At 47.6% G+C, this 22,039-nt stretch overlaps 2 protein-coding genes across 2 annotated transcripts in view; one reads left to right on the plus strand and one right to left on the minus strand.

Moving 5' to 3' along the window:
- The first annotated feature begins 3,865 nt into the window (after positions 1-3,865).
- CLDN11 (claudin 11) lies at positions 3,866-14,317 on the plus strand. Its single transcript, XM_010397393.4, has 3 exons — positions 3,866-4,306; positions 7,073-7,237; positions 13,152-14,317. The coding sequence occupies exons 1-3, from the start codon at positions 4,081-4,083 to the stop codon at positions 13,382-13,384; spliced, it is 624 nt and encodes a 207-aa protein (XP_010395695.1). The 5' UTR covers positions 3,866-4,080; the 3' UTR covers positions 13,385-14,317.
- A 2,675-nt stretch (positions 14,318-16,992) lies between these two features.
- Positions 16,993-22,039, minus strand: part of SLC7A14 (solute carrier family 7 member 14) — a 30,590-nt gene continuing 25,543 nt past the window's right edge. The window contains exon 8 of the mRNA XM_039556904.1: positions 16,993-20,968. Coding sequence (XP_039412838.1) covers positions 20,646-20,968 — 323 coding nt within the window. The 3' untranslated portion in view covers positions 16,993-20,645. The remainder of the gene's footprint in view (positions 20,969-22,039) is intronic.

A 22,039-nucleotide genomic window follows, 5' to 3' on the forward strand; every position in this document is an offset into this window, starting at 1 on the left:
ATGCCAGTATAATTCTCTCAAATGACAGAAAGTAGCTGCAAAACAACTGAGTCCGTGTTAGCTCAAGGCAACAGGTTGAATGACTACTCTGAAACCATAGGAAAAGCCTGTGAAAAACGATCAGTGCATTCAACAATTTTTAATACTTTGCCAATGATGTACAGTCTTACTGTCAGCATTGCTGTGGTTGCATTACATGACACACAAAACTGTCCTCTACCTCACGTGAGATTTAACAGATATTTTATATGGTTTTAGTAAACAAGATGCATCTATCTGGTCACTTAGTTTACAAATTTTGAATTATATTTATTGCAACATGACATACTGTGCTCTTAGCTTATACCTCAATTGTATTTTGTGCTGTTATCCATTTCCATGCCTTGTAAATACCTGTATAGATCGTGGATTCAAAAACAAATAAAGAACTGTAATGTCAGAACACTTGTCTCTGTCGTATTTTTGAACACTGGCTTCTAAACTTGGCTCTTTGAAGGTGTTTAACTCGGGTCTTTTCTGAGGAGCCTTCCTTGCTTTGATTACAGTAAATTAAAATCTGATTACACTGAAACTTGTTAGCAGAGCTCCCACAGCCTGCAGCAGGTCCCCAGTTCTCTAAAGAGTATTTTAAGCAAAATCTACAAGATCAAAGCCTTCCCTCCCCATGGATCCACTTTCTAAAGCTGTTATGATTCTGTAAAGGTATTGGCACCAAGCTTTCTATGTATCTTGGCATAAATTTGGTGTTTATACCTGAAAATAGAACTCCTTGCATACTTGGCAAGTTCTCTGGTGCCCAGCTTTGTTGCTACTTGACTGCTCAAGCAATGTGTGAGTTGTTCACAGCTCTCTTCCATAACTCAATAATAAATGAGATTAAAAACACACATTGCCAGATAAAATACTGAGATTTATACAAAGTTAAAATCAGAAATGAGAATTTTACTGTATGTGCTGAAAAAATAGTTACTTCTGATGGCAAGTGACTCTCAGGAGTTCTTAGGTTTTGTAAACCATGTGGTTATATTACCTTAACATTTTCGTGTATCATCAAGGAGCTTAAATAGCAGAAAAGTCAGAGTAGGAGAGGGAAGGAACAACAGAGGAGAAAAGAGGGAGCAGCTCCTCTAAACTGCATGTTCTTCCACAGTAATTTATTTACATTGAGCTTCCATCACTTAAAACAATAAACTGCATTCGTTGGTCACTTAACCTCCCCTATATTGTAGTAAAATATAACTCTTGCTACTAATTATATTTTGGAGATTTTCTGGGGCATTTTATTCATACTGAGAGGTTTCTCTTGGCAGGTAAGAAAGCACCTGCATATCCACTCCCTTTGCTATTTTTTCTTCCCCTCCAATCAGTACAAAAATACTTTGTCATTGTATTAAGGAGCTGCTCTCCCATATAGGAAATCCTGATGGTGTTTCAGATAGTTGCAAACCCTTAATGCTACCATGTGCTTGCCTGTATTTTGCAGATAAAGAGAGAAAGGAGCAGTATGAACCAGGATAAAGATGAAAATGACAATGATCAGCTCAGCCTTCAGTATAGAACAGAATTAAGAATTGACTGTACCACTTAAATTTGTTTATTTCTGCATACCATTGTGCTTTTTCATACTGCTGTATTTCCAAACAGGGAAAAAACCATCAGGCTGAAAATGTAAAGAAAAAGTTCAAGGTGAGTCATGTGGATGAGAAAGCCATGGGGCTGTTGATAGCTTGGGTAGCTATGACTAATTGCAATGCCTGTCTTTTGTCAGAGAGAACAATGTGGATCAAGGGAAAACTCTGTCAGTGAAGGGTAAAAAGATTGATTTTGAAGGAGTTCACACTGTTGCTGGAATAAATGCCTGTGTAGCACTCACTTTTAAAAAGACAGCTTTTAAGACTGTTGCCCAAAATGCATCAGCTTATTTGGCATATAACTGGCAAGTCATTCCTTATTTTACTGATCATGTAAATCATTGTCCACTTGTCTCATACCAACTTACATTCACTTAACTGTTGGTGGTGTGATTTACAACCCTGGCAAAGTAGTAAATGTCTCCTGTCTCTCTTGACTTTGATGAAATAATTCACACTGTGCCCTGTGGGCACCAGCTCGAGTTCTGTTGAATAGTGCTGGTTACCAAAGCATCAAATTTACTCCTTGCTCCTGCATACTCCTTGATAAAAACATTTGTTACGGATAACATGAAGACTTTGTGGTCTTAAATGTAGGAGACTGAACTATGGAAGGATGTGTAACGTTGTGCATTAGGATGTGCATGCACTATCACTGTGTAAAATGATCCCAAACCTCAGCTTTGGGATGAAATTTGTCATCTTTTGAATTCAGAAGGTGACATGTGATCTGTCCAATGCCATTGCTCAGTCCAAGAAGTGGAACAGCGCTAGTTTCACCCCAGAGATAACAAGTTTATCTCCTGAATATAAATAAGCAGGAATATTTTTTTTAGGGGAAGATTAAATCCATCTAGAATTGAACCCTAGACAACTTAAAAGCGGTGGTTAGACGTCAGTAACAGCATGCTCCACCTGAGGTGGGTGCAGTAGGAGGATAAGCTGTGCAGGAAGGTGGAAAGATGTCAGGAAATTTCATGGAAGGCCAGCTGGCAGCTTGGCTTCACAGAAATACCATAAACCAGGTATAGGAAAAACTCCAGGAGTAACCAACAATATAAAACAAATGTGAAAACAATTATTAAATTTATATTTATTATAAAAGCTTCTCTTTAAAAAGAATTTTCAACTATTTTGGTAGTCCTCCAGTGTTCAGATGAAGCTTTGACAGAAAACTGTGACCTCATGTCCTTGAATTTTGGATCTAAGGAGCAGGTGACAAATGAAGCTTAGGATGCTCTTGTTCGTATTTTTCCCATTATTTGTTAAAGAATGGAAAAACTACCCTTGGATGAGGAGCGGGATATATTTAATTCCTGGCATTTTAAACTCGGAGTGGGGTTTCCAGTATTTCTTTCTCCCTGACAGCTCTAGGAATGAATGAAATTCATTGTTGCGTCACTTTCTTGTGCCTTTTCCCTGCCCGTGCACCGCAGACAGCTCTCCACTAGTGGTCTCCCCAGGCATGTTGCATCCGCCTCATTCCAAACCTTCCCTTCGCAAAACCAACAGCGCTGGAGGAGCGATGGAATATCCTCAGGGATGTGCTGGCACGCGAGAACACACATACGTGTTGGGAAAATACAGAGCGAAGTTAGGAAAATAGCCTGCCTGTTTCTCCTGATGCAGAACGGGAGGATCTGAAGTTTCTCCACCTCTTTGAAGCGGGCTGCTCCTGTTTTACCAAACGTACTAAAATTCGCACAGTAAATTTACTCAGACTGAAAGTCTGAATTAAAAGCTGCTCATTTTAATTTGAGCATTCAAAAATGGGACTAAGGTGCTGTTGAACACGTGTTTAAGACTCAGTGAGTGCAAGTTAATATTTCTGAAAACCCAGGTACAGCAGAGAATGCAGTGATGGGTCTTTCATATTCTTACAATTACTGGAAACATCAGGAAAGACCCAAGATTGATTCTGTCCCTTTCCTGCAGCTGTGCTGATGGCTTTGATGAGGTGATCAATTCCATCTCATGAGTAACTCTGCCCAGCACGTTTCTTCCCTTTACATGAGAAGATATCAGTGTGACTATTAAAGTTCAGCTCACAAACACTGCCTTAATTTTTCTCCCTCGATGCTAAATTTCGAATAGTCAGGCTGTTTGCATTTGAATAAACCCCTCTGGTTTGTTTTCCAAGCACGGTTGGGTGTGATTGTGCATCTCCTCCTCTCCACACCCTCCTTCCCCTCGGACGCTCCGGATGCTCTGGCAGAAGTTAGGGCTCCCCACTTGCTCCTCCCATGCTTTATGGGGCTGGAGGCAGCTCTGACCCCTCCCAGGGACGGAGCTGGGCAGAGGCAGCCGAGTGCTTGCAGCAGAGCCTGATCAGGGACCTGGTCCTGCCAAACCCCATCCCTCCTGCTCCAGAAGCAGGGATCTCGTCGAGTGGCTCTGCTGATCGCCCGTGGGCATTGTCCTGTCCAGCTCTCCCCACTAAAGGACAGAGATGGTGGCCACCTGCCTGCACCTGGCTGGATTTGTCTGCAGTTTTGTAGGGTGGATCGGGGTGGTTGTGGCCACGGCCACCAACGACTGGGTGGTGACATGCGGCTACACCATTACCACCTGCAGGAAAATGGATGAGCTGGGATCCAAGGGGCTGTGGGCAGACTGTGTCATGGCAACAGGTCTCTATCACTGCAAGCCCCTCGTGGACATCCTCATACTGCCAGGTACGTGTGTCCCATCCTCCCCTCCCCACCCTGAGGGCTGAAGCATTGCCCTGAGCAGCGCAGGTGCTGCTGCTGCAGGAGTTGATGGTGAAGCTCCTTCGGCTTCATCAGCACAAGAGGTGATCCATTAAATGCACTAAAGAAGGTGAATGATAGCTCTTGGTGTGATTCTCATTGATTCACACCTGGTTTTAATCGTACCCAGGTCTCGTGTTTCCTGTGGCTACTAAAATCCCATTCATGTTTAATCATTGCTCTTAGTAAAAGCTCACTGTTCCTTTCACGTCTTGGCTCTGGATTGCACTGCAAAACACACAGAGAACACTGAGGTGTAATAATAGAGCATTTCAAGGGGATGGCGAGCTATTACAAATGTTAAGGTTTGATTCCTTAAAGTGATTTGGAGCATAATGAATCTTTCAGCATTTATTATTAATGCTGCTATGGCTTTTAATCTTTCAAAAGATCATCATTAGTCTTGATGGTCTTGTGCTTGCCACAGGTTCTGAGGCAAGACAGAACTTTTACACAGCAAACAGATCTTACTACATTTAGCTTGATTTTTTTTTAATGATATAGTAACTTTCATCTAGCTTACTGCAAAGCAAAAATTAAGCAAGATGTTTAATCAGCATTAACACATCTTTTGAGCTGATTAACCCTGCCAAAGTCTTGTGAGATCTGCTTCCTGTAAGTTTAGTTAGTGATCTTGCCTGTTTCAATCACTGCTCACTCTGTAGCACTTCATTCTGCTGTGTTTTAGATTGCAACTCCTCTACGATGTCAGAGGTGCCTCTCTCAAAGCTGACAGGGCAGAAATTGCCATTCCTTGAAATTTTCTTTCATGTTTCCTTATTTATTGGTTTAAATTGTTGTGAAAATAATTTTACAAGAGGTTAAAAATATTATTCCTGAATTTCTCTCTGTTACAGAGCGTGGTCTGTGTCACGCTCTGCTAAGCAATGTTGAGACTCTCATTCTCCTTTTCTCTGTGTGAGCTTAATTTTAGTAAGTTTGCCTTCCTTACTGCTACTGTGGTTAAATCTGATCCAGCAGAGAAGACAGAGGAAGGTTTTGCCCCAAAGAAACAGTAGGGAATGCAACTTAATAAATAAGTGAATGGGTCTTGCAGCAGCAGAGAGCAAAGCTTCCCTTGAGCAGAAGCAAATCACAAACCAAGATGTTTCTGCCTGTAGCCTGTTTGGTAACCACAGCTTGGTATGAGGGGGAAATTTATCCTGGTGTAACTGATAGCTGAAATACATTTAGAGCCTTTTGTTGTCTGAGTCAAGTCTTTGAAATGAATTTGTTTGTATTCTCATTTACTTGGGATTGATTGCACAGAATCCACACTGGGTACAGCCATCTCCTTTGTTTAGGGTCTTCTTTTATGCCCTGAACTCCTCAGGTAACATTGTTTTTAAGATTCCTCTTGAAAAAATCAAGGAAATATTCAGTACACACAGTGCCTGCATTTCCAGGAACAGTAAAATCCTCATTCCTGGTGTTGTACCTGTGTGTCAGTGGGATGTGCTCGAGGACCCTCTTTGCTGGTGTTGGTTGAGGCATCATGAAATGCCATGTCTGCCTCTGGCAGCTTCATTTTACTATTAAGAGGGGACAGAGAGCCAGCACTCTCTATGTGCTGAGACTGTCCTGAAAGCTGGGGGAGGTCACCAGGCACTGGGGCAAATCTGACATTTGTCCTTTTTCTTTTGCATGCAAGTAACGACCTGGTTTAATTTATTTATATGTAATTTTTGTACAGTATATATACATTGCATACAAAATATATAAAATTTAGCTATGCATAGTGTATATAAATATTTCTAAAATCATATGTTATGATACACAGACGCTCCTAGAGTGGCAGAAATGTTGTGGTCCTGCCCAGCACCCCCACATCCCCATGTCCCTGCTATTTCTTGTTGCCTTGTTCACAGGGACAGGTAGGAGAGGAAGGGGAGCTGATGAAGTGCCAGGGGATCCTGTAATGTCCTTAGGGACCCGGAGGAATAACGTGGCCCTTGGTTAGGCAGCTCAAGCAGCTCTGCAAGGTACAGTCTTCTCCCTAAGGAAGGGCTGTGCCAGCGGTCAGCTCAAACCACGGATCTCCTCTGAGACCCCACAACCAGGCTGAGCTCCTGGGGTGCAGTGCAGGGATGGGGCTGTGGGTGAGGAGTGTCCCTCCTCCTCCTCTTCCTCTTCCTCCCAGGCCAGCGGTGCTCACTGCCTTGGGACAGCTGCTGGCAGCATCCCATGGACCTGCAGTGTGTGTAGTGGGTCATCAACTATTCAGCCCTCTGAATGATGGGAGAGTCTTTGAGCCTTCAAATCCCTGTTATTTAATCTTGAAGACTTTAAATTCTTCTTTAAATTCTTTTTAAAATTCTTTAATCAAACTTTTGTTACGAAAAGATATAGGGAAACTCCTTCCTGTCCATTTCTCCGACTTTCCCCTCCCATATTTTCCAGCTCTGTGATTTCTCAGTGTCTCTCTGGGAAGAGCTTTTGTTTTCTGGGCAGTGCTGTTTGCTTATTTGTTTGTTGGAAAACTGTGAGCCTGCACACCCCGTGTTCATGCACTCCCCACTGCACTGCAGCCTCACTGCCTTGTGCCTGGTGAAGATTCAATGCTCACACAGGGATGAACCCACTTCCCGTACTCCGTGCAAGTCTTGGGTTCTAATCCAACAGGGGCTTTTGTCTAAGATCTCCTTTTCTTGTGGCAGACAATAAACTCCTCCTCCCTTGCCTTGCCCACAGGGTATGTCCAAGCATGTCGAGCGCTGATGATCGCCGCCTCCGTCCTGGGCCTTCCTGCCATCTTCCTGCTGATAACAGTCCTGCCCTGCATCCGGATGGGCCACGAGCCTGGGGCGGCCAAGTACCGGCGGTCCCAGCTGGGAGGGATCCTCATCATCCTCCTGGGTAAGGCACCTGCCACGTGTGGAGGGCTGGAGCTCGTCCCCTGCTCCAGGACAGCGCAGGCTGGTTGAGCATGTTCTCCTGGAAGGATTTGTGCAGGCTGGGCTGGCCCCGGAGCTCTCCAGCATTGCTGCAGCCTGTGGGTGGACAAAAGGCATGGACAGGAGTGGGAGGACAAGGGCAGGAGGCAGGGAGTGAAGCAGGGTTAGAGGGAGGGCTGTGAATCCCTCTGTCTTTGCCTTGTGGAGTCCTCGGGTGTGGATTCTCTGGGAAGGCCACCGCACACGGGCAGTGCCTACAGGCACTGATTGTGCTGGTTCCCTCTGGGAGTGATTTTTGGAAAAAGGTCTAAACTTCCAAGCTACTTACAGGGAATGGATAGCCTCCAAATTTTCCTTGGGCATCCAGGGAATGTAAGCTGAGGCATGTGGGAAGGGAAGCCCTTACTGAGCGGGATTGGTGCCGTGGCAACTGTAGGGGAAGGAGCATAGAGGTGGCACGGACATGGGAAGAGGGCTGGCACTGACATGGGAAGAGGGCTGGCATGTTCCCTGTGCCTCCCAACCCCCTCTGGCCAGCATCACCCTCGGCCTCCAAGCTCCCCTGGGAATTTCTTCCCGTCCTCGGTGCTTGTGGAGGAGATTGTTTTGAGCAGGACAGACTGTGGAGCTCATTGTCCCCCATGCAACACCTGCATGTTCTTGAGGCCTCGTCATCTCAGCAACAGCCTGCAGGGCCTTGTTTTCACCCGTCTGTGGCAGAGGAGGAGGGGAGAGGCAAAGTGGCCTCTTTGTGTGGCTCTGCTGCTCGCTGGCGGCCAGCACTGACATCATGCCCGTCTTCTTTCTTCTTCTTCTTCTTTTTTTTCAAGTGGGCACTGAATATAGCTGCACACTCAGAAGGGCTGTCCTCTGGATGCTCCTTCTGTGCAAGTGATCCCTCCTCCGTCACCTTGGGGTTAGTACAAGTCCATACATCCTAAATCTAAGGGATTGAGTCCAAGGGGCCCTACTGGTGCCTGTGGAGTTTAAGGGCACAGCTGGAAATCCTAACATCATCTTTATAGGGCCTGCCTAGGATATCCCAATCACAAACAGCCGTGTTGGAATGTGACCTTCATCCCTGCCCCAGAACCTTGAGTCAGGTATTTGGGCTTGGAAAAGCGAAAGAAAAAGTGAGGGGGGTTCTGCCTGTGAATGAGGTTCTAGTGCCAGAGGAGTCTGCTCTGATGGATTTGCCCTGCCCAGGACAGGGAGGACCAGCAGAGCTGCACTTTGCCACAAAAGCCACGAGTTTTTGGTTCCAGTCAAGGAGAACCATGCTGCAGGTCAGCCCTGCTTGCATGGCTGCAGACGTGGAGGCAGGAGGATTGTCCCTAAAAATCCCAAAGGGCAAGAGGGTGACCAGAGGACCAGCACACGTGACAAATTGCAGTGACAGTGTTGGGTACTGCTGTATTAGAACAAGTGAAACCCTCTATGCTGCAGTGTCCCACCAGGGTTTGGGGTCTGGTGTGCCACTATGCCATCCCAGTCATTCTACAGTGGGACAGCAGGGAGGAGAACAGATGTGAGGAGATGATGGAGACTTGTGGTGCTCCGTAAGCCAGGCTCCCCTCTGCCTCAGAACATGGTTTTCCCACTAGGTAGATCCTGTGAGGAAAGGAAATGTGAGAGATCACATCTCTCACATTTGTATCACGGAGGCATTGGCAGACGAATGCTCTTTGGGTCAGATTTGGACCAAATCTTCCTGATTTTAACCCTTGTGAGCTCTGAAGCACCTACAGATGAAGTGATTTACTTGTGTCACTAATGCCCTGAATGATCTGGGCTGGGATCAGCAGCCTGGTCACAATGTTTTAGTCACAATTACAATAATGCTTTTCTTGTCAGATCACAAATGAAGAATAAATAAGCTTCTTTTGCTCCTAAGTTGCTTTTTATAAAAAAAAGAAAGAGCAAACCAACCCACATTTACATTTACAAAGCCCATTTTTTTCCAGGCTGATCAGCAAGACAGTCCTTTGGAAGAAGAATAATGTACAGGGTTTAGGACTTTGACATTATTTAAGCTGATTAATGATCTGTTAGTTGCAAAATGAGGTGCCACCATTCCAGAGCATTTAACAAGCACGGATCAGGTCCTGAAAGATACAATACTGACTTAAAATCCATTATATTCTAGAAGTAACATGCCCTGGACTGTTTTTATTCACCCTCCCGCCATTGAATTCTCACTCATGGTTTCCACAACCTCACAGGCTCCAGGCTTTTCCTCTTAGGGGAGAGCAACACCCAGAGCTCTTGTTAAAAGAAAATGATCCCCAAAACGCTCCCTAATGCAGCAGAAATAGAGAGTGGGGATGCAAACAGGGGAGCTGGCCCCAAGGCAAGCTTCACTTGCTGCTCGGGGAAGGGATGGCAGTTTGTCACTGAAATTTTTTGTAAGGGAAAACAGGGATTGAAACACAGCACAGAGCCAAAAAAAATTATGTATATAAGAAGTTGAAAACTTGCCAGGAAAACAATGGGCTCAGATATTCCATTGATTTTTCTGTCCACTGATAATCACAGGCTGCCGGAGTGCAACCTGTGTGCACGCCCTGCTATCCTGCTGCTGATGTGTTTATGGCTTTGCTTGATCCTATCTGACCGAGAGAATTGATTTATGGCTGAAAACAACCGTCAGCAGAGGTTTGCTCTGAGCTGGTATGAAAACATTTCACACATTGGTGTTGACGGAAAAACCCTGGCCCAGCCCGTGTTGTTGATACTAATTTAGAGGACCCCTTGCTGGTAACCAAGGGGGCATTTTCCCAATTGAGGAGAGGGATTCAGATGCTGGAAAATAGATGAAATATGTTAGTGGAAATTGCTACTACAAAATAACCCATTGTGTACTATCTAAAGGATGTTAATGAGTTTTTCTGAAGACTGCATGAGATTTACTTTTAAACCACAGATATCAAGATAAAAGGATTGTTTTGAATATAGAAAAAAGAAATGGTATCTGTTTTTTTCGACTAAATGCTTTGAAAGAGAAATCCATGTGACTTTGAGTCAGCAAGTCGGAATAGTTAAATTTAGATGTGAAATAAAAGTATTCTTTCTTCTGCAGAAAGCCTTTAACTTACTGTTAAGGAATTTGGCAGGGACGCACTGTCCCTTGAGTTAGAGTAATCCTGTTCCCTCTCCCCCAGCTCCCCAAGAACCTTCTGTGCTTCTTGTCTCTGTGCACGTCCATCTGACTCAAATACATCTCTAATGTTGAGTATTAAGAGTTTCAGCTCAGCAGACTGAGCTACTGCAAATCCACAGTTAAAAAGGACTTGGAAACACTGTGAGCTGGGATGTATCCCTGTGGGTTCACAGCAACCTGATAGAGCAAGGACATCCACGCCACGCAGTGCTGAGATGATTTTTTAGGCAGAGACAGTGGCTTTTACGAGGTTGCCTACTCCAGCTGCAAAAGGCAGGCAGGATTTCCAAACGTGTGCTCCAAAACAGGCCTGTTTTTCCAACTGACTCGGTTGCTCTAATAGAAAATATTCCTTCTCTTTGCAGATCTTCTTTTATTTTTCTGCTAGACTGTATTGGCTACAGCAGTTCTACTGTCTGAAGATTTCTTGTTTAGAGAGAGGCAAAGGGTCTCTTGACATTAGCACAAGAGAAGGGATAGTAACTTCTATCCACACTCCTTTTCCATGTAGGCAGCCATTTTAAAACTTGAAACTTGCCCTAAAACTCCTTTTCCAATCTCTTTGGGTTTCTTGGCAAATCATCTTTTTTTTCAGCCTTTCCCTGTAGTACAACCAGAACAAAATTTGAGCCCATGGAGAGATATTGCAATTGCTGACTGTCCTTTTCCCATCCCCTCAGAGGATTTACAGCCCAGCCTAATCTATGCAGAGCAATGAAACCCAGTCCTGTTCCAGGGCATTCCTCTTGCTCAGCAGCGGGGTCACTGGTGACTGACAGCAGCTGGTGGCCTCTGAGGACAGAGAGGTCAAGTGAACCCATGCAAAGTCCTTGGCTTGTGTTTCACAGCTTTCTGGTATTGTCAGCATTAAAATAAGGTGGTTTTACATGTAGTGGAGCCACATGCACAAGAGATGCCATTGTGTGAGCATCCCTGAGAGCTCTTCTCACCCCAGTGCAAGTGTTTGCTTCGGTCCTGTCTTGTGGGGGAGGGTCTGGAGAGATAAGGCTCTTACAGTCTATAGACAAAAATATATATATTTACTGCTGACAGAGAAAGAAAAGATGATTGTGTTTTTTCGGACAACAAAGCAGCTTTGTTCCCAGAGCCCATTAGAATGCTTTGTGGATTCCCAACTGATACATTTTTGTTTTAAAGCATTGGAGGTTCACGAGCTGTTTTCAGGACCACTCCACATGCAGGAGAAATGCTCTTCTCCCCTCTCTGCCTTCTCCAAAATTCCTTCCAAAGCTGCGGGGCCCTTCCTTTGAGGAGGCCCAAAATTATTTCTGGCTTTATAAGCATCCTTCAAATGTTCTTCTCTTTTCCATAAGAAAATATTTTCTCTCACAATAACTGCAGCTTTGGGGATGGGTTTTTTGCCGTACCGGCCAGGAGCTATGGTTTGTTCTCTGCTTTAACTAAACAATTTTATTTTTAATCTCACCCCTTTCTTTTTCCCTCTTGCAACCTTAACTTTCTGACACTGCCTCCAGATACCTTTTAACACGGTCGGTGGAAATCTGTAACGCTGCCACGGTCCTATTATTGTTTTGCTCTGATTCTCTGATAACCACAAGGATGGAGTCCTGCACAGCTTGTCCCGGAGGCAAGTAAATATTGACAGATTAATTCTTCTCAGATGTACAGGCCATCAAGGAGTATTGTTTTAGGACCTGCTCCTGGGAGGTGATTAACACCATCAACTCCCGTTGCCCTCGGTGCATGTGGGGACTCTGTGGGGACTGTCTCCCTCACATGTCACCTCACAGCACCAGTGCAGCTGCCTTCCTGCTTTTTGTGGAAAAAGCCCCTATGGAATTTCAAGTAAAATGTGAAGCCTGCAGTCATTTTTTGACCCGCTGTAGCCTCTAGATAGGATCCCGTTTTTGCTTCTGCAGACTCTTCAGGTGCCATTTTTATTCAATTCAGTAAATGTCTGGAGAGCCTTGCTGGGTTTGTCCCCATCGCTTGATAGAAATTTTCCACAGGGAAGTGGAATCTGTTTTCCGGAGTTGTGAGGCATTTCCTTTTCCATAAAAAAACTCCAGCAATGCCTAACTGCCCCCTATTTTGTGCCTGCTCATTTTCTGCTCGTATTTAATAAACCCTACTCTTCCTTAGAGTGCTGGGGTATTTTGGGGATGTTTATGTGACCACTCAGTAGAGCCACAGCAATGATGAGGATTGACATGGGCTGAGGACACAGCACATGAGTCCATGTGGAAATAGGGATTTAAACCAGTTCACACTGGTCCACAGACTTTATTCTCTCACTGATCCATATGGTTTTCATGGCCTTGCTTCATGTCTAATCTATTCCTATTTCTTCACCTCTCCAGAACATCAGTTTCAGGGATGCCTCTCATTTTTCCCTCTTAGAAGATATTTCTAGGGAACAAATCTGTTTCCCTTCTAATAAATATATCAAATTGTGTCAGGCAGCAGTTGTTTTTCCTTCCTGTTGGTGCTTGAGAGAGATGGCTGTTCTCTCTCCATCTCTCACTCCTGAGGCTCCCATCTTGCCTCCTTCTTGGAGATCTCTTGGACCCAGCCCTGATGCCACTGCTTCTGGGTCCCACCATGGGACTGGAAGGGAGGAGGGATGGGTTTCCCCTCTGTCCCCAGCTGCATGCTGTGTGTCCCGTGGCCGGGTGACACCCTGGAGTCCCCTCCAGTTCGCAACCCTAACGCTGTCCTTCCCCTCTCTCCGCAGCCATGTGTGGCGTGGTGGCCACGATCTGGTTCCCGGTGTGCGCCCACCGCGAGACCACCATCATGAGCTTCGGCTACTCGCTGTACACGGGCTGGATCGGCTCTGCCCTATGCCTCTTCGGCGGCTGTGTCATCGTGTGCTGCTCGGGAGACGCGCAGACCTTCGGCGAGAACCGCTTCTACTACGGCTCGGGATCCAGCTCGCCCACCCACGCCAAGAGCGCCCACGTGTAGACGCCCCGGGGACGCCCCACGGCTGCCGTCGGATGCTTTGGCTGGTGGGTCCGTGTGCCCTGGGTTTGCTTCTGCTGACACGCGCGGCTGTCAGGCTCCCAGGGGGAGATTTAGAAAAGCAGCACAAATGTCTGGTAGTTTGAAGCATTATTCTCCCCGTCTCTTCCTCCCCTTTTCTCTAGAAAGACAGCTCCAGCCAGCCCTACCTCTTGGTCCTCCCCGTTTTGTCCCGACCACCTGCCCCATCTTCTTGCAGCCAGGATGGTTTGGGGTTGTCGTGCGGGTTTTAGGGATTTATCTTCTAGCTCCCCTGATTATAGGAGAGTTTAAAGCAATAAAACAGAAATGAGAGACACTTTCCCACTGTTAGGAGGACTCTGACAGCTTCTCCCCGCTCCTCACTGTTTGGTTTCCCCTGCTCAAGGTCACGGCTCTGGCATGGCTGGGGAGGGAAGATAGGGAGGAAGGCTGTCCTCTCCCACCAGGCAAATGTTTCTCTTTTGGAACAAGAGGAGGGGATTTTTCTGCCTTTCTCTGTAAATACTTTTGTATGAGTCTGATCATTTTAGTAACAGTATTTCCCTCACCCCCACAGTCATCAGTATGAAGGAAACCGAACCCAAAGGTCCTAATGACATGGTAGATAACAGTGCCTTTTTAAATAGTTATAAATGACTTTGGGGGCTCTAATCCCTGCCCTCTGGTTTAGTTTCTTTTTGTTTTTCTTTTGTACAGATCAGTTACTAAAAAATGTATTTTTACATTTTTTTAAACGCCTTTCTTTCTTCCTCTAAGTTTGTGTTCCATCTTGCCTCGTTAAAGCAGCACATTTTAACATGCAGTATAATGTACCTGTTACAATTCTGGTGAGTACTGATGATGCCTTTGTACTTTCAGTGAAATACTGTACAATAAATAACAGAGTACCTGCAACCTCCGACTTACTTTTTTTCCTTCCTTCCTGTGTGTTTCCATAGCCAGTTTTCCCATGACAGGGGTTTGCCAATGATTTTGAAGACTTTTTTTTTTTTTAATAGCAGTTCAGGATGAAAAATTCTACTCTGCTGTGGCATTAAATGAAGAATATTTAAACTATGACTAATCTTCCTGCATGGGGCTGTCCATTATCTTATCCTTTCAATGTTCCCACTAGCTGCTTGTACCTATGGTAGCCACTTGTGGGATTCTTTACATTGGGAAGAAATAGAAAGCCCCTGAAGTGGTGGAGATGACCCTGAGCACTGTGAAGTTGAGACCTCGAGTTGCTGCAAGTGCTCTCAAGTGAAGTAGGAGTCTGATCTGGGGTCATTGCTCTGATTAAAACTCTGTAAGATCAAGATCTAACTCTGTCCTTACCAGAGGCTGTAGCAATTTAATTACGCTGATACAAAATCCCATCTGTTCCCAAAGATGTTAACTCAGTTCAAACAATTTGTGTAAGCCAACAGAAGGAAAAGAGGAATAGCTGCTGTTCAGACATGGGCGAGGGGAGAGCCCCAGTGGAGAGGCAGGAGGAGGAGAAGGGTCTGAGCAACCAAGTTTTTTGGGGTGATGAATAATGGGAAAACAAGGCTGTCAGTCAAACCTCGTGCATTCGGGACTGTCCTTGATCTGCTTCAGCTGGAGAAACCAAACTGAGCGACACAGCCATGGGCAAGGATGCTGCAGCTCCCACCTCTCCCCTCGCCCACGTGGGAAGCTGGAGCATTTCAAAGGAGCCAGAGGGAGGCTGGCTGTGCTCCACAGGGACGCTTTGCCTGCCTGGCCCAGGGGTGGGCAGCAGCCCGAGCATCTGCCTTTCACACCGAGCAGCCTTGAACGCGGCTCTGTTGTGTGAGCTGTGCATCGCAGTGCAATGTCCCCAGGGCGGGCGGTGGCAGGACACTTGTGCCCATGAGATCACAGGCAGGGCACAGGCAGTTGTTGTACGCGCCGGAGGACGCTCTCAGTGCTGCCATTGATGTGCGGCTGCCCCGGGCGGAGGGGGGCACAGACGTGCCAGCTTGTGCAGGCTGCCCGGGGATTGTGGATTGTGCCCGCGGATTTACTCGCTTAACCCCGGCACCGACTGCGGCGTGGGACCCCTCGGAGCAGAAATGCGCCGCAATGCTGCCCTGCAAGCAGCCCTGGAGCAAACTGGGAGGGAAAAGCACAGGAACACCAGTGTCGGATGCCCAGGGGAGGGTTTTGGTGCTGCGGGAGGTGCGTGACCTGATTGGGAACGAGCCCTGCCAGGCAGCGCTTAGGGGACTTTTTTGCTGCCCACACCCTTGCGATGCACCTTGTCCCTTCCAGTCTCACCCGTTCCGTGATCCTCATGCACGTGGTGCTGGGGACCCTTGGCAGGGGATGGTGCTGGGGCTCTGCGTGCTCTGCTCATAGTCACAGCATCCGACCCCAAATCCAACCCTTAAAAGGCCCTGGGAGAGCGGCTCAGAGGAAGGAAAAAATTTTATTTCAGGGAAGAGAATTAAAAACCAAACAAAGCAAAACAGCTCCACAGCAGCTGCAGGGGAAATGTACATCTGCAGCTGTGGGGTGTGAGTAGATGGGGCCAAGAATACGATGGGGTATTAGTGCTAGCACCACAGAGGGGAAGTATTCAGAGGAAGCACATAGAACATTAAACTCTTGTAATTTTTAAAGGATCAAAGCTGAAAGACCTGCTTTGTGTCCTCCCAAAACACCCTGCTCCCCTGTGGGGCTCTCATGGTCTGGATTGGCCACGGCACTGTTGGCTCATGAAGGCTTTTAGTGCTCATTTGCTGATCCAAAGGCTCAAAATAGGATCAAATATAATTGTCCTGAATTGAAAAACTGCTCCACACCATTCCCAACACCAAGTGTGGAGTGGTAGCTGTGAGCTGTGGTGGTCACCCCGGTGTGGAGGTGATGGTCCCTGATGCCCAGCAGAGCTCTCCCCAGCTGCACCAGGACCAGCTGGAGCTGCTGATCCCATCCCCATGATGGGGAGAGCACCTGGCAGGCTTCCCACCCCCCAAATAACAGGGACAGCATGAAGGAGCCCTTGGGGGCATGCTGGAGGCCCTGAGCACCCCAAAGGGGACGGGCAGCTGTGTCTGCCTCTCCACAGCCCCGCTGCCCATGCAGGGAGGGGACAGTGCTGTGACACCTCAGTTCCCCCAAGGAAAGGTGAGTGCCAGTGGATGGGAAGACACTGGGGCACCCCAGGCCTTTGCACTGCAATAGTCAACCTGTGCTCATTGGTTCTAGGTCATTTCTTCCTTTTTTTTTTTTTTTTTTAAATTGTCTAAATGGATAACCATTTTCTCTCACAACACTGCAAGTAAATAACAAAGCGGGCTCACTGAAACGGATCTTCTAAAATGGAATTTTTGAAGCACTTAAAGCAAGATTTTGTTAATCTCTAGCTTCAATTTAGCACTGAAAAAAAAAATCAGACCTTCAGGTACTGATTGGCTTAACCAAATTTACAAGGGAGTTTTTTATTAGTATTATTTTTTGGTTTAGTCTTTCATTTAAAAGATTTACATTACTATGGGAACAAATACTAAGACACATTTGTCTCTGGCTTTCTTTACAAATCCCTCAGCTCCTCTTTGATTTTTAAATGTAAAGGCACACAATAAAGCTTTATGCGTTTATTAAAATATACAGATTTTGGTAAATTTAGATTTTTTTTTCTTAGTATCTTGATTATATATATGTATTATATGTATAGTTGTCAACAACACAGTCATTTGAAAATAAAAATCACTCCATAACATATCTGCTTTTTTTTTTTTTCTTTCTCATGACACACTACAAGATCCCATTGTACAATGCACCAATGGGCTTCTGGAAACCACAAAAAAAAATTTGGATAGAACAAACTGCTTTTAACAAATACACCAACTTCATACCAGAACTGCAGAGAATTGTTACACCAGAAAGTACCACCTGCAAAAAAAAAAGCAAGATATACATCAGAAAGACTGAACAAAACGAAGTGGAGGTCATTTACAAGCTGGATTTACAACATCCCTTGTTGTTGGGGTGTGGTTTTGCTGCCATGTGGAGGATGCCGGAGTGCTGGGCCTTGGACCGAGGGGTTGTGACCATGTGGAGTGAATTCGTGGAGGGGCTGAGACCTTACAGAGTCGGCCTGGAAGGTTTGAGGTATTTATGCTCCATCTGTACCATGCACTTGGCCCCCCAGGGCATGTGCCACAGGGAGGGCAGGCAGGCATGGAGGGGCTTTGTGCCTCTCACCAGGGGTGGGAGCAGGATGGTACCGCTCTGCCGTGTCTTCCTGATGGTTCAGGGCACCCAAGGGAAAGGCTGGATTTGGGGTTACAGCAAAACAAACACCTGCACCTCTTCTCAAACCCTGGCCAGCAGTGCCCAGAGGCGATGGGCACACCTGGACATTTTGCCCTTGCAGCCTTTGCTTGTGCCCACTGAAGAGCCCAGTGCTGCTACAAGAGACAGCACGTGAGTTCCCAGAGGCTGAACATGCACATCTCCCAGGAACTGCCACCTGGAACAGGGAGCAGGGATCCTGTAAACCAGCCCTTGGCCACAGGCACACCCAGGCAAGACCCAGCCTGTGGCTTGGCCATCTTCTCCTTAAACACCTCTGTTGTGTGGGACGTGGTGGGCCCAGGAGGAGAGTACAGCTCCCACCCCCAGCACAGCGAGGGCTGACAGCAGCCCATCCACCTCAGACAGTGCCATGGCACCAAATGCTGTTCCCTGGTGGTCCCAGGATGTGGCACAGCTGTCTTGCCCCAGCACTTTCCTGGGAAGGGCAAGGAGAATGGATGAAAGGGAATGGGGGCAGCCAAAAGGCTACTCAGATCCAACGGAGAGGTTCCTACAGACACCAAAGAGCAAGGGGTCAAGCCCTTGTCGAATTATACGGCGTAACTAGAGCAGACGTGACGACAGACACTGGTACTGGTAACTGCCCCGTAGCAAGAGATTAAGGCTGCAAGAAGAACGGGCTTCGACTCAACAGGGTACTTGGGCATGAGTCTGTGGCTCAGCAGATGCCCAAAAACCGTGCGGAAGCAGGACGAAAACGACTACCTTGGATACGGTATAGTACAAGAGCTGGTAGGAAAATAACATCAATCTTTCTCCCTGAAAACATAAAGCCAGACCTGCGAGGTGCCATCTCTCTTGGGTACTTCTAAGGCATCGAGGAGGAGAGCAGCCAAGCATGGGTGAGCGGTGACCGTCGCAAGAGGAGCTCAGCACCGCCACGGAGGTTTCCCGAGCTGGCCCGTGAGCGGTGCACATGGCAACAGCTTTTTGGTGGGACACACTCAGGATTTCTGCTTGTAGAAGCATGGTAGGGGTGGACAGCAGGAGTCGATGCCAGAGCAAAACTTACAGGTCCTTTAGCCAAATCCTCACTCCCACCACTTCCCTTGGCTTGCCCAGACCAATCCAGGTTAAGATCTGCAGAAGTGGATGCTCTTCTCCACGGAGAAAATGATTGCAGTTTGTCACTGTTTGGGACAGGAGCTGGAGGGAAACTTGCAGCCCCAGGCAGAGCGTCTCCATCAAGCCCTTGAGTCCCAGGAGTGAAGGGGATGGGCACAGGTCCAGGCACCCTTTGCACCTGCTTGTCCTAAGAGGGTGCCAGGTGTTTTGGAGGCCCCTGCCTCATCCAGTGAACCAAATGGTTAATGGTTCTTGGTATCCACAAGGATATTTCCATATCAGAAATCCTGCCCCTGCCAATGTTAATTGTCTCCTGGGATGCCAGCAGCAGCCCATGGTACTAGGGTTGGTCTGGGCTGCACTGGAGCCCCTGGGATGGATACATCTGCAGCCTTTAGCAGCTGGGGGAGGATGGGAGGTGCTGTCTGATACGGGTTTTGGTTCCTATTTATTCAAAAAGACATTCCTCCACCACAGTGTTTTACACTAAGCATGATGGGCTCTGCAACTGCACCTGCCGCTAATCACTGACCAAACCCCCTCACTGCTGACTGACGGTTCTGTGGGGATGCTGGCAGCAGGGAGTCTGATGGCACTTCTGGGGGCTGTGGCCATGTTCAGGGGGTTTAACATCCACCTGCTGACCACCCCTGCCCTGCGAGCCACCAGCTCTGTTTGATTTCAGACTGAAATATGGACACTTAAGGAATGAGCAGCATTTCAGTGTTTTTCATACAGCACCCACCAAGCCAAGGTCAAAACCAGAGAATATTGTACAAGGTGCAGACAGCAGTAGGGAGACAAATTTCAGCTGTCAAGTCCTCTCCGCTTGCTACCCATGGCCCAGCCCTGCCAAGACGTGGCTGACCCACGGATGCTGCTGGTTTGTGAGGGCATGGATGGGTGTCTGGAGCACTGAGGGCAGAGTGAGCACTGGAAGGTGCCCAGTACGGTGAGGGAATGACAGGACAGTCATTTTTGTAAAAGACACAAAGTGGTGGAAGCAGTGCCCAACCTCAGACTGGCGGTGCTCAGAGGAAGAGTGTGTGGTCCTTGTTGACCATTTATACAAGCAGGGTTGAACCAAGGGCGGGTTACAGCCTTCACTATGACCAGAAATGGGATCAGGCTCCCAGACGCAGATTTGGGGTGTTAGGCCATGCTGGGACTTAAAGGCTGGACTGAGACATGGAGTAATTTTGAATCACAGTATTTGGGTTTGGGATGTGGGGATGGACTTGGACTTGGGATGGGGGAAGCACTGCTGTGTGCACTGAGCCAGAATGGGCCATGGAAACACCGTGATGGAACCAAGTATGCATCTCTGAGCTACTCCCCGGGAAGAGTGTGTCCATCTCCATTCTGTACGTACCCACCCGTCTGTGCCTCTGGCTCAGCTATCACTTCTAGGTGGTTCAAAGGGGAAAAAAAAACACATGCCAAGAAAGTGCCAAAAATGTTAGAGTGGCATCCCACCACTGAGGCCACCGGGTGGACATTCCCCAGGGACAGTTTGACTTGTCCCCTCCTGCGTCTCCTTCCACCTCTCAACACCCTCCTGGTTTGGCACATCTCCCACTCCACTGCCTCCACTGGTGCAGCTGGTGCTGGGAGATCAGCTGGTGCTGGGGAATCAGCCAGCATTCACCAGAGTGAGACCCGACTGGTGGAGCGGGGACGGGCCATGGGTGGTTTTGGTTTGGGGTCAACGGCAATTGCAGAGCGTGTCCTGAGGACCGGAAGTGAGCAGGGTGGTGGTGGAGGACCTGGGGAGGGTGGGGCAGGACAGGGGAGCCACGGGGACCCTTCCTCATTGCCTGGGCGGCATGGCGCCCTGCTGCCTGTCCCGCTACTCGGGCGAGTAGTCCAACTCGTCGTTGGCGATCAGAGCATCCGATGGCGGTTTGTGCCGGCCTTTGCTTTTTGACCTGCTACTTGTCCGATGGCTTTCCTTGGCCCCCGCCATTTGCTGGTACGAGAAGCCCTTGTCCTCAGAGGGACCCCAGGCCGGGTAGCTCTCGCCCTCGGGGGCGAAGGAGAAGCCGTCATCCACGGAGAAGGGGTCGACGTCCACGTCGTAGCGCTGGTAGGTGCTCTGGTGCAGGGCCTCCTCCCGGGCGCTGATCTCCAGAGTGCTGTTCCACATCCCATAGCCAAAGTAGATGAGCAGACCTGGGGTGGGCAAGAGGGAGAAAGTTGGACCCCAGCTACCCACCAGCCCTGCTAGCTCTACCTGATCTCACCTTCCTGCACAAAAGCTTTCCCTGGCAGCAAATGTATCCAAAAATCTAATTTCCAGTGGATCATGGGATTAACCTACCCCAGGCACGTGCACAGAGAAATCCAGACTCCACACGCCATGGACTAGCCATGGGCGACTGATGTGAGGTTAAATCAGGACCACACATCTCTGCCACAAAAACCAGTAGGATGTCCCACCCCCAACAGCCATGGATGGGCTGGTGGAGCTCAGCACACCTAATGCAGTGGCTGAATTGACCCACTGTCATTGCTGGCAGCTCAAGAGGTATTCGTTGTATCCACAGGGGAAAGTGCTTAATCACAGCAGATTAAACTGATGCTTTGCAGTCATCTTTTCTCCCAGGTGGAAGAGCTTTCCCTGGATTTGCAGCTTCATGTATTGCCCTCAAGGGCCAAAAAAGCATTGAGTATGTCTTCTCCAGCCCAAAAATGCAGGTGCCAGCTCCTGCCCCATGGCTTGGTTTGGAAGAGCTATGAGAGCTGCTCTATTTCTCTTTCGCTTGTGGAGTAAGTGGGTTGCAATGTAAGGCACTGTGGATATGCTGGACTTCTGGTTATGTGTCAGAAAGCCTAAATTTGGAAAAAAAAAGGGTCCACAACAGTCTGTGAATCCTAAGATGCCCCTACCCCAAAGTTAAGAACTTGGGCTAAAAGGAAATACAGTCTACAGATCTGACTTTCCCAGGGCTTTTGGAATTGGGCAGATCTGGGCTTTGGAAAAGCAGTGCTGAAATAGTGGTGTGGGCTGCTGAAGAGCTCAAGTGGGTGACGTAGCAAGAAATCAGGCTGATGTCTGTACGAAACCTGCCTGCAAGGCAATTTCCAGAACCCGCCTACTTTGCATCAAAAAAGCCATCAAAATAGTCACCTTTGCATGGAGTCGCTCTCTTCCATGAAACCGATGTTTTCTGGAGGTGTAATTTTCCATTTAGCTGTGGTTCGGGGGCTGGATAAAATGAGATTTCTAAGAACTTCAGGATG

This window comes from Corvus cornix, chromosome 9, assembly GCF_000738735.6.
Source record: "Corvus cornix cornix isolate S_Up_H32 chromosome 9, ASM73873v5, whole genome shotgun sequence".
Classification (NCBI taxonomy): Eukaryota; Metazoa; Chordata; class Aves; order Passeriformes; family Corvidae; genus Corvus; species Corvus cornix.